At 45.3% G+C, this 12,697-nt stretch overlaps 1 protein-coding gene across 1 annotated transcript in view; it reads right to left on the minus strand.

The window, feature by feature from the left end:
- zeb1b (zinc finger E-box binding homeobox 1b) overlaps nt 1-12,697 on the minus strand; it is a 59,518-nt gene that overhangs the window by 15,403 nt on the left and 31,418 nt on the right. The window contains exon 2 of the mRNA XM_015028651.1: nt 563-718. Coding sequence (XP_014884137.1) covers nt 563-718 — 156 coding nt within the window. The remainder of the gene's footprint in view (nt 1-562; nt 719-12,697) is intronic.

Consider the following 12,697-nt stretch of genomic DNA (forward strand, 5'->3'; position numbering starts at 1 on the left):
ACCCAGAATGTGACTGATGCTCTGGTTCCACACTGACAGGTGTGCAGTGGCTGCCTTGTAGGAGAAGAAATGGTCTGAACGACCAACTCATCAAACTTGGAAAATGAAAGAATTTGTCTTGAGAATTGTAGAAACTGATGCGCTTGACTATGAACTCTCAACTGTCCATGGACAGACTCCGTGCTGTACGCCATTGTATCCGGGAGCTTTTTACACTGTACATGAACCTGAACACGTCATTCCCACCATGGAACTCTGTAGTGGAAGCATCATAGTGTGGGGATAAAAGCTGGAAAGATGGATGAAGCTAACTACACGCCAATCCAGAAGGAAACTAATTAGAGATTACAGAAGAAATTGAGACTGTGGTGGAGGTCTACGATGAGAACTACATTGAAATTTGTGGTTCTATCATGACACAAGGTGGAAAAGTTCAAAGGGTGGAAATAACTTTGCAAGTCACTGTAAGAGCCACGGCATTATGACCGCCTACCGCAACGGTTAGCAGAAACGACAGCTTTGTTCACTTTTCAGTGGTCAGAGAATAACATGAGACTCTCACCTGGGTCCCAGCTCGGCACGCTCGGGTGCTCGTCGTCCGGCAGGGTGCTGTCGCAGTCGGCCCCGTCTGCGAGGCTGCCTTCCTCCTCCACGATGTGCAGCTTGTCCTCATCGTCTGAGTCTGAGCCTGCCTCCAGCACATTGTTGTAGTTGGTCACTGCACAAGGAGAAACAAGATCACAGCTTAGAATGAGTACCGTGTTTCCTGACTCTACTTCGAGTGCTTTATAAACATGATGAGATGTGTGTGGTCTTTAATTATGAGTGCTGGGAGTGAAAGGTTAAAAGCTGGCCGGGTTAAATATATGTACCGTGCCGTTTTAATGTCAAAACTATTAAAGGGACTGGTTGTGGAGGCAGGGGGCAGGGAGCTGGAAACACCAATTAAGCAGAACGTGGTCTGCCTTAGACAGATGAGATGAAACTTGAAATGACCTCCACAGGGAAAAGATTTGGATTAAACAGCTAAGACACTGACAACCTGCTGAACAGGGGCCTCTTTTAGGTGTGACAACCGACCCTGCAGCAACAGGCGAGCAGAGAAAATTCGCACTTGGACATGCAGACACACATGCACATGTGTGAGATCACTGGATTGCAGGCTGAAGTGGTTTCAGGGCTGTGTGGGAGTCGGTGTGATGTGGTCGCCTGTGTTATGGGCTGAAGGAGCCAGGAGGCGTGCAGAGAGGCGGCCCGCGGAGAGAGCGAGAGAGAGAGAGGGTTATTACAGGGAGTAAATTTTCCTCACACACACCCCATCCGCTTCAGTGTGTGTTTGTGTGTGCGCCGAGCGTGTTGCTCCGGCATCGTCTTTTCATTTCCACAGTGTTCCTCCATCTCTCAATTCCACCTGGGCTTCCATTCCCTACACCCCCCACCCCACACACACACACACACACACACACACACATCCCTCCTCCTCCTGCTGCTGCCCTCCAGCCTCCCTCTGTTCCGCTGAGAGAGCTACAGATCCTCTCGGAGGCCAAATCAATTCTCCAGTGAGAGCAGCTCAGTCAGCAGAGGGCCTGGGCTGCAAGCGCTCCAACTACCTCTCATATCAACACTCGCACCGCACGCAGCGCTGGCACATCCACACACCACCTGCATTCACTCACTGAATGCAGACTGCCAGTACAAAGCACCTGAGCGTAGTGGAGTTTTTTTGTTTTTTTTCTCCATCTATCTCCACTCTCCCCTACCCTCTTCGCCCACCTCTTTCTGAAGTGGCTGAAGGAGGAGGCGTATCAGGTGGGATCGTGAGCCTACGTTTCAATCAATGAGAATTGTTCCGGCGAGATCTCTCGCTCTCGCCCATCACCAAGCGGGTCATTATGGCCGGCCGGCGTTCGCAGAGGCTCGCCGGAAAGTTCAGGCTGAGGGGGAGGCGTGGGGGCCGAGGAGGAGGGAGATGTGCTGTTGTTTGTCAAGCCGTTCGTAGGGGTCACCGCCGCTGTGCTGCAGCTGTGAAATCCTGTCAGGTTCATCGGGAGGGCCGTTTCATTCTCAAACTCTTTACTGTCGATCATTCAGTGCTCACCTTTTCCTTGTGATATGGACACTTTTGGTGTCATGTGAGAGATGAAAGATTTCAAAATATTTGACAAACTCAAAAACTGGTTTGTGTGTTTGTGTTCAGCCTCTTTTACTACGACAACCTTAAAGAAAATAAATTAAAAGTCGCCAGATCAGCAATTCAAACTTAGTCCATGACATAGTTAGGTTTAAACACAGAATCCAGAGCCTAGAACACACACACAAACTGGTTTTACACAGCATCATGTGACACTTGTTCATACTCCTCCTTTCTCCCTCTCTTGGTGCCTTCCACAACCTCCTTTCCCCCTCTGCCCACTTTTCCCCCGGAGCGACTCTGCCAGGTGATGTATTGTCTGTTCAGCAGCCCCAACAGGGTGCAACACTTCATTTTGAAACAGAAGGTACTTTAGGATGATTCTGAGAGGCTGTTTAGGGCCACAGCCACTCAGGTGTGAAGCTGAGGTCAGCGATTACAAAGGCAACAGTCCCCAGCAGCAGTGGCAAGAGAAAATGACCAACTATAAAGCTGTAGAGAGAAAAATCAATTCGCTGGTGTTTGCAGCAGCAGCAAGCGGGACAATAAAGGCGGGAGCCTCGAAGTGCGGCAAAGGGACTGAGTAAAAGAGTCAAAGGATGGTGGTGTGTGTATGAGATGAAGGAGAGGAGTGTCTTCCTGTGCCAAATGGTCGGCGTCGTCGAAACAAAAGTGTGTGTTCCTGCACGAGATGTAACACCTTGCATCAACAAAGGCTGCGGTCCCTTTTGGCTGACCGGCTGAGCGTTTGGACAGCTGGTCTCATTAGCACTAACATGCTAGCACGCAACAGGAGGACGACTCCTACGCATCTGAGAGAAGGCATCAGGAGGTGGAGGAGGTGATGAGCTTACTTTCTGAAAAAGTTTGCTTTTCTACATAGGCTGAAATGTGTTTAACACCTGAGAAAATAGCACGGCTCAGATCCCAGCTTCACAACACCCACACGCAAAAAGATCACATCCTGTAGGTCTGGGTAATAAGACACTATCAACACAAACTCAGCACTGAACATCCACCGATAGGCTCAGATTTTGGCTCATTAATAAGTCGACTTATGGACTGGTAAGACATGTACCAGACTGTCCATGTCAGACACACCTAAATAAGCCCGCTGTAGGGGGAGGAGGCCATGTTGTTATGACACCTGCCAGGCTGTATCAGTTACCAGCACCAGAATGGGTGACTGGCTGGTCCAAAAACAGGTCCAACATTACTCTGGTGGGAACTGGGGGGGACACCTTGGCAAACTGTCAGCAGTACAGCACATGAAATGCCATATGTCCATTACTGCAGGTTCCCTTGTTGGTTCTGCCTGACTCCCCATAACTGTGTAAACTCTCCAGTTCTTATTTTAGTTTCTCGTTATGTGATCCGTTCCTGATTGGTGAATCATTTCAGGAATTAAAAACCTCTGCAGATGAGGTCTCCAACTGCAGGAGATTGCTCAGTTTGGACTTCCCAACACTGAGACATGCCAGATAAGATAGGAATATCTCAACCTCTGTGGGAGGAAACAAATCTCATGTTTGGAGAAGTGTGAATGACTGGCCTAATAATTTGGACAAAGGATAACGCATACAGATTGTGAAGACACATATTAGTGTCAGAAAACAGCTTGTTCCTTGATTCATTACCTTTAAGGACATCTGTTAGCAACTTGAAACCTACAACTCGTCTGTGCAGCCCGATGGTCCTGAACCAGAATGTGTAGGAGGAATGTCTGGAATGTCCAACCAAAACACTTTTCTCTGAGTTTGGCTCTTAAAGCCACAGATCAAAGCCCGTGCTTTCTTCCTCCGCCTAATGTCATTCAACTGACTGACACATATTGCAAGGTCTGCTGTTGCCCTGCCTGTGATTAGACAGATTGACTCATTGTAAGCGGCAGTGACTGCTTGCTTGCCCTTCTACCTTTCCTCTGTGTCTATATTTAGCCTCGGTACAGGCTCCCTCGTTGAGGTACGCCACTTATCTCATTCTGAGCTCAGGGCCAGGCAGACAGTGGTAAAACGACCACAGGCATCCTCATAGAGGACAGAGTCTGCCGTCACAGAGTCTGCCCTTGCGGCTCTGCAATGCCATTTTCTCAGGAAAGGCAACCACTACAATAAACCCAACTCCTAACCAGAGCAAAACAAAGCAGTGCCATTCAAAACCCTCAAGTATGCCGTCTCAAGGTAAGGCGCCTCATTCAGCGCAGAGGTAAAGGCTGACGGTTTTTGTTGAAACAACAGCCTTCCTCCTGCCGAGTCAGGAAGGTCAGCTCAAGAACCAATAATAACAGAACAAAAGAAGTGGGGATTTTCGTAGTTAGCTAGTTCAAAGGCTCCTTCAGTCTTTCCAAGTCCCCACACACTGCCAGACAGAGGGCGCTAGATGGTTTCCGGCAAAGATCAGCAGGATCAAAGGTCGCAAAGTGAACAGTATGGCCTTCTTTGTAACAACCCTATAGATAAATCTCTAAGACTTCCCCAGGCAACATCAAGTGATTCTTACTCATCAGGCTAACATGGCAAAAAGCAGAACCTTGATGGTGAACATAGCCCTTGGCACTCCTGAGTATTAGTCACTATATTATTAAGCATTTACCTGCTCTCCAAAGCTTCTAAACAAGTCAAATGCTCTCTTGATATTCACTAATAAACACATGTTAAGTCAAAATCAACAACCTGTGGAGATGAGCCCTCAGTAGGAAGCATTTCAGAGGTGATCAGGAAGACAATGGACCCTTGTCTTCCTAATGAAGCTGATCAAGGTTTCAGCATGTGAGCTAATGAGCCTCCGTGGGTCACTTGACCACCATCTGATGAGCACTGTTTTATGATAACACTAATGCTAATGGTAGCTATTGTTCTCTTAATCTGCATGATGATACTTGGAGCTGTGAAGAAAGTCAGTGGGTGTTAATGAGTGGAAGGGAACACGAAACAGACTGAATTGTGCCTCAGAGTTTTTCAGATTAAAGAAGAAGCCTGTTAACCTGGCCTATTGCTTTGCTCTGCCAGTCAGGCCACGTGTTTTATTGCTCAGGTTAGTCCCAATAATGCTGCTGTAGCTAAATGGCACCCAGGCTGTTGTTCTACTGGAGGGAGGTGGGTGTGAGTGATTGTGGCTGCTGATGGTTTATTCTTTCAGAGGCTAATGAGCGCACACACAAACACACACACCAACATTCTGTTCAACTGGACGTCCTCTGAGGGTTTCTGCTTCTGGCTCATCGTTGCTTTTCTAAATAAGGCCAGGTGGGCTGGTAGAGACCGACGGGTGTCTTCACACACACACACACACACACACACACACACACACACACACACACACACACACACACACACACACACACACACACACAATCCACAGCAATGCCTCGGCCACCAAGTTTACTCTTTGTTTATGTTGGAGGTGAGACAGCCCCATCCAAGGTAATAACTCTGCTACACCTAAGTCAGAGTGTGTGGTCTGGATGTTAAGCTAGTAAGAGGCATGGCATGTAGAAGGTTCCTGGTCATTATGGGTGATCACATGATCCAGGCTGCAATCACACTGATGTCTTTACAGACTGGTGCCACCCAAAACTGAACATCAAAAAATGGCAAATTTCAAACCAGATCAACCAAACCAATTTTTGTACCTGAAAGCACCAACTGTGTCTCCATTTTTAGTGCATTTTGAAGTATTGCATTAGAAAAGGCTCATGGAAATGTCATGGAAGGGTTTGAAATGACTTTCTCAATTTCACAAAAAAAAAAAAAAAGTTTTTACTCTGGCTTGGTGGTTTTGGGCTTTCAGGAAAGAGAGTTAATGCTCTAAAGGGTTGATGGAAACACATTTTCCGAATAAGTTTTGATGTAATGAACGATCCCATCCTCTGGTGTGTCTGTGCCTTACTAGAGACACGAAACCTGGAAAAACATTCAAAGTCAAAACCTCTGGCTCAGAGAGGAGAACTGTTGGCCTTCAGTGGCCGACCTGAGGCACCACACATTGTGAGATGTATGAGTCCATGCTAGTTTGCAAGCTCTATATCCTGTTTATTACAGCTGTATATAATGTCAACAAAATTCAGCTCAAGGTAGCCTGGTTGATTTACTCTAATTGAGAATGGAGACATGCCTAATTCGCTTTTTTCCTCCATCTTTTTTTGCACCATTCTTAAAGTTCTCTCAAAATTTACATGACAGTTTGATGAAAACATAGCTACTGACGTCAACACTCTTAGGAGTGAACAGGATTGAGCTGGATATTTCTTCAGCATCAGTGAGGTGTCTGAAAATGAAACAAAACAGCCAGCACCAAAGGTGGTCTGAACTTAAAATGTAATTTTTCTAATGTACAGAAACAGTGAAGGAATGATCTGACTCTCTCCCTCATAGCAGCAAATCAGAGCTTATTCCTCTTCTTAAATATTAGGTTGCCTGTTATTTTTAAAAGATTATCCCATGACATTGTGTACATTGCAGCTGTAACCTGTCTTGTAAAGGCGATGCGATGGGGTTTATTTTTAGATTCCTTTTAGATTTTCAGAACACTTAAATGATGCAACAGTTGAAATCTCAATTCATCCCGGAAACAAAAAACCCTTTCGCTTTTTATAGCTTCAAGGAGAATATTGTAATCAAGTGAAATGTGTATCGACAAGTCAGATCTCTACAAAATCCTGCCATCTCTACGCGAAACGCGCTAAACACACACGCAAAGCTGAACTCGGCGCTGGCGTCTCACACCATCTGTAGATCCTCCGCCCGTCAGCGGACAGGCCTGCTCCGGTTCTCAAACACTCAGCAGCTCTGTGGTGAAAGAATGGCCATCTCTTCCGCCAGCCGAGCCGTTTATAGCGTAGCCAGGTGAGTGAGGAAGAAGTGTTGCGGGAGGTGGGTGAGCGGCGGCGGCGGGGGGGGGGTGGAGGTCAGAGAGGTGAGGAGAGGAAACATCTGTTACAGATTCTGGTAAGGCCAGAAAACCTGCGGTCACACTTCCGCAAACCACCTTCCTTCTGCTCTCTCTTTACTCTGCTCCTCTGCTCAATCTGTCACTGTCAATTTCATTCACAAAATAAAGCACGCCAGGCCCTCGTATGTGCTAAATAAAAATACGGCACGTTAGCTGAGCTGTCCCTCTGCACAGGAAGCGGAGAAACAACAGCACAGAAAACCTTCGGCACACACCTGGGTAAACAGTTGCTTCCCTCCTGCCAGCGGCTGCTTCCACTTCAGCCCGGCTCATCTGCAGGAGCGGGAAGACGAACCAGAACCCAGACCTGGTTGCTGCTGCTGCTGCTGCGTTAGCCTCCATCAGATCTCATTTGAGAGTCGCCGGCAACACAAAATGTCCCTGCCACCTCTGCTGTCAGACTCCATTCACACTGATGACTTTTGAAAGCTCCACAGTAGTAGAGCGCTGCTCTTGTCCTTTGATTTTGCCAGTTTGTGTTTAGCCGTGACATTTTGAGTGGAGTGGTTATTATTAGAAGGAGAGCCGAAAGGGATCCGGCCCGGTTTAAATGTGGTCGCTTTACACCAGCAGCGTCGAACTTCATTATGAGGCTTGTTCCTCTTTTTTTTTTTTTTTTTTTTTGCAGTCACTTCGGCTGTAATGTCAACAACGCGGCTGGGTCAGCAGGTGCTGTCTAAGGGCGGATGTGTGAAAACCTTCCACTGCAGGGTAGAGGAATGGTTCCAAGGTGAGACTATCCTCCCGGTGGAGTCAGTCCTGTTTCTGTTGTTGACTGTATGGAGGCATTAAAAACTATTGAATGTTTTGTCGAAAGATCTGCATGTGAAGTGTGAAACTTGCCTGTTTCCATCCCCCAGCATAAAGATGGCACCTAATTTCACAAGGAAACAGTCAGAGATGCCCCGATATGAAAATTTGGTCCGATATCAATATCCGATATCGCTGTAAATATAACCAATATTTATATTTGTTAAGGGCGGATGTGTGAAAACCTTCCACTGCAGGGTCGAGTGGTGTTTTTTTCAACACCTTGAAAAAAACACCACCACCACTGATGTCACCACTACTTCCCTGCTTCAGATAAACTGCCCACAATGCTTTGCTGCATCACTATCACTGTCATATGACCAAACACCACATGACCATCACCCTCCCCTCTCAAAGCAAACGCCAACAACATGTACCAAAGTATCGGTTGTTATCTGCCCAGTTTGGTTTAAATGTTAAAAAAAAGATGACTAAAATCAACCAATATCGATGTTAGTACTGATGCATTGTGAATCCCAACAAGTTCAACAATTGTTTTTTTTTTTTTTTATCTTGTTAGAGTTGAGAAGTATAAGTAATAGCTGTACTGTTGACAGATCTAGCAGACATCTACGTTACACAAGATTTTATTTACAGGCATCAGAGTTTATCCTTTTCAAACTTGCATGCCACTTTTCTCTATAAGATAAACTCTTGTCAAATTAAGTCTTCGAAAATCTGGGTATAAACTAAAATCTATCCTAAACAAGTGGTAGACCCAAATGCTGAAGCATCTTTATGAAATATAAGGAAGTAGAGGAGAAAAGTCTAAAAATAACCTCTATTTTAGAAAAATAAAATAAGCACAATTCCACTGAACTGAAGGATTTTACTCTTGTTTTCTTCTTATAAAGACGTTCTGCTGACCAGCAGAACTGGATCACAGTGAGGTGCGTGTTTAAATATATGCAATGAGCAATAACGCTGTTATCCAACCAGGTTGTGCAGTGCACATCTATATTAGGTTAGTGTAGCACAGGGCTGTTGCATTTTAGGAGCAGGTGACTGGACATTCCTGCCTGTATTAGGTCTGACAATTTACTGTGGGGGAGTAGCAGACTGGGAGAGCTGCACTGGCCTATGAAGAGGGAGGCAGGGAGTGAGCTACATGACTAAACAGCTCCAACCAGAAAAATCTCATTAAATCCTGCTTACCTGTACACATACCTTGCTCTCGCTAACATCACCAAGGCAAACTTTATCTAATCAAGGAGGCCGAACGTCACAGCCTTCATCTGTCGCATATTTATACACTCCATTCTTCACTCAATAATGTGTTTGTCGGGTAGATTAATGGAGATTTTGCCAGTCAGCAGCGAGGCGTGTTCACACACAAACTAAAGAGGAAGAGGACAGAAGAGACGAACGGTAAAGGGGGAAAGATGACAAAGGTGGGAGGGAAGGAACTGCTAATGGCCTAAAAAGACTAAGCTGACCTGTCACATACGATGCTCATCTGAACTGATGGCTGCCCCAGGGAGGGAGTGTCACTAACTGTCAGCCTGACTGAGGGAAGAAAAAGGAGAGAATATTGTTGGGAGACAGAGGTAGACATTAAAGGTTGAAATGAGGATGGATGTCGCAGGAGGAATGATTAACGGAGCAACAGCAAAATGCAAATACGACCTATTAGGGAGTGGAAGGTAGACAGGTAAAACATTTATACAGAGGTAGTTTCTGTCTAATGCTGAGTTCATACACCAGGTTATGATGCCCATTCTTTTTTATTATTAGTTCATGTTACTAAATTATGCAACCGCAGTCAGCCTTCAGTTTGAACAGTTTATGACCCAAAAGCATGCGCAGAAGAAGAACATTGTCATGCAGCAGCACTATGTTTACAGAAGTAACAATGAACGCCTCCGACTGTGGACCAATGTTAACGTTACTGTGCAATAGGAGTCGACGGTGTTCTCACAAGATCATAAGAAGACAAAGGAAAAAAGCACAACTAGTTGCAACGGATTTTTTGTGAAGCATTGACTGCAACTTTGTCACCTAAAAAAAAAAAGAAAATGAATAATAACATCAGCAAGTCAGAGGTTTGGAAAAACAGTGATCAGGAATTAGCCTTGATGTGTAGCATTGACCTGGAGGGGCGGGGCCAACCCAGGGATCCTTTCATCATTCTGTTTTACACTTTACACCGTTGCAAGTTCCCCAGCAATCAGCAAGTCAGCTCACTTCAGTGCAGCCCTGGCCAAGATCTCTGTTGACAGCCTACTGTGGCTTCACTAATTCCGACACTAACACACAAAAGTGGACCCTTTTCTGCCTTCTCTGCTCTTTGTGGGACTCGGACAACAAATGAACACTCCTCTGGCTTCCAAAATGTCAGCTCTGTCACAAGACTCCAGAGGCCAGACGTCCTGCGCAACCCCTGACTCGCACGGCGCATAATCAAACACGCTGCCCCCGGGGGCTGCTGCTCGCTTTGTCACACTTGCTTTCTTGTTATTCATGTGAAGCAGGAAGAGAAAGGGGTTAACACAGTAAACTTACATCCACAAAGGCGCCTTTGTCACCTTGCTCCTCCACTCCTTCACCTCACCCCCTCACCCCTCCCAGGGGAAAATAGCCTTTTCCCTGTGTGATCGAGAATAGTTAGCACCCCCACCACATCTCCCTCCAGGGGGACTTCCAGCTGAAGAGGCGGTCAAGCGGCGCTGCTCACACCATTACCCTGCTGTTAAATGACCATGAGGCTGGACTCCTTGTCCAATGGACAGCTATGAAAATCTGTCCCGCTAAATCAGGCGAGGAGAAGTATGTGTGTACACGTTGGTGGACCTCATCTAAAGGGGTCAGGTGGGTGTACAGTGGCTGTACTCACCAACTCGTAAACTGATTTGTAGAGCAGAAGGAGCCGTTAATGCAGCTGATGCTGATTGAGGCAACATGTAAAAAGCATTGACGACAAAAAGGTGACGACTGATCACCTTTTAGTGCATCACACCCGTAGGTGTGTAGGCCAGGGTTTTAATAGTTTCAGATTCTTCATTAAAGTTTAGCTTTATTTTGTTGTGACTTTTGTTTGTCTAATTTAAATCATTTTTATTAGTTTGGCCAGTTTTCTGTTAGTGAAACAAACCAGAAACAAACATGGAGAAGCAGCGTTCAGCTTCTATACACTTGAAGTTTGGGACAAACTTCCAGAAAACTGCAAAACAGCTGAAACACTGAGTTCCTTTAAACTGAGGCTAAAAACCCAGCTGTTTAAAGTTACTTTCAACCCATAATAACTACATATATGATGTATATTGATGATTTTAACTGATGTTTTCTTCCAACCTTTGCTGTTGCCATTTTGTGGACTTGTGTGAACTGCTTGTGTGGGGAAAAAAAACAATTTCATATCAGTTCTAATGCTAACAAACAGATTCATAAAACGAAAAAGAAGGAAATAAAAGTTCTAATTCCAGTGTTTTAGTTAGTTTTATAAACGCATGATATAATTCCAGTTAGTTATAGTTTTTCTCCATTATTTGCCGTTTTTATTTATTTCAGTTAGCAGACATGTTTTCTCAGTTTCAGATTTTGTTATTTTGTTCATTTTAGTTGACTATGATAACCCTGGTGTTGGGTGTGTGTGTGTGTGTGTGTGTGTGTGTGTGGTTGCCAGCAGCGCTGAGAGGCCATTAGTTCAGTGTGTCAGGATTGGAAAGGAGAGCATCGACAGTCGGGCCGGGATAATCGATAGCAGCAGATCTCTCATTCCCCTCCGCCATCTACAGTAATGGACCCACAGTCCAACACGGCTCCTCTGCAGCTCTGCATGCCAGAAAAAAATGAAGAGACGAAGGCAGTGGAACAGAACAGCAACCGACTGCTGGTACTTTCTGCCTTGTTTCCTCTCTCTCTCAGCTTTTCTTTGCTGTTGTGGTCAGATGCTGGTTTCTGCTCCCTGTGGGATAAAAGATGGAGGCCAGAGTGGGGTTTGTTCGCAGCCAGCAGCCAGCAGGGTGGGGCCTTGATTACTCAAGCACGGTGCAACTGGACCGCGCTCCCGGGACTATCCCGTCTGATGTCACCCTGAATGGGAAATCATTGAAACACTTGAACGTTTCAAGGAGAGAGTTTCTGTTTTTCCTCATTTGGCTTCGACTGAGTAGAGACGTTTAGTACCACTTCATGAAAACAGCTTTTGGTAAACAACAAGTCAGTGAGTGAGTCTTCCTTGAGTGAAAATACCAAGCTATAACTGTAATAACTCAATGATTTCAACTGAAGTTTAACAGGACAAGACATTCATAAAAACAAGAGGAGATGGAGCTGTAGCAATGTTTGAGGGAAAACTAAGAAGCTCTGTTCACAACATCAGACTCAAGGTTTCACAAACTCCAACGTGGAGTTCGAAGAATCTGATAGAAGAAGCTAAGTCTTCACTGTAGGTAAATGTAGACCTAATATGACTTCTTGAGCCCATATGTGAACCAAATCGGAACTTCTATGACATTCTCAACTAGGAATGCACCGATAAATTCCCAGATTTTCTTAATTCTGGGTAATCGGCGATAAGCCTGTTGCAATAAATCAATTAATGGCATGATACACCTCCAGATAATGGATACTAAACTATTTGAAATAAATTGTGTAAATTATTTACAATAGTTTATTATCCATTACACGCATTAAATGTAAACGAATATTGTAAACAAACATGGCAGCCGTTGTGAGGGCTGATCTATTGAGAATCTGGTTCTGAGCTGCAGATCTCAGCTGCATCACTCCATTCATGCTCTGCATGTTACAAACTAATCACATCAACATGCTGCTTTCGGATCCTACAGTAGTTCTCCTTCAAAA

This window comes from Poecilia latipinna, unplaced genomic scaffold (assembly GCF_001443285.1).
Source record: "Poecilia latipinna isolate Pla-1442-1.1 unplaced genomic scaffold, P_latipinna-1.0 Scaffold132, whole genome shotgun sequence".
In the NCBI taxonomy this organism is placed as follows: Eukaryota; Metazoa; Chordata; class Actinopteri; order Cyprinodontiformes; family Poeciliidae; genus Poecilia; species Poecilia latipinna.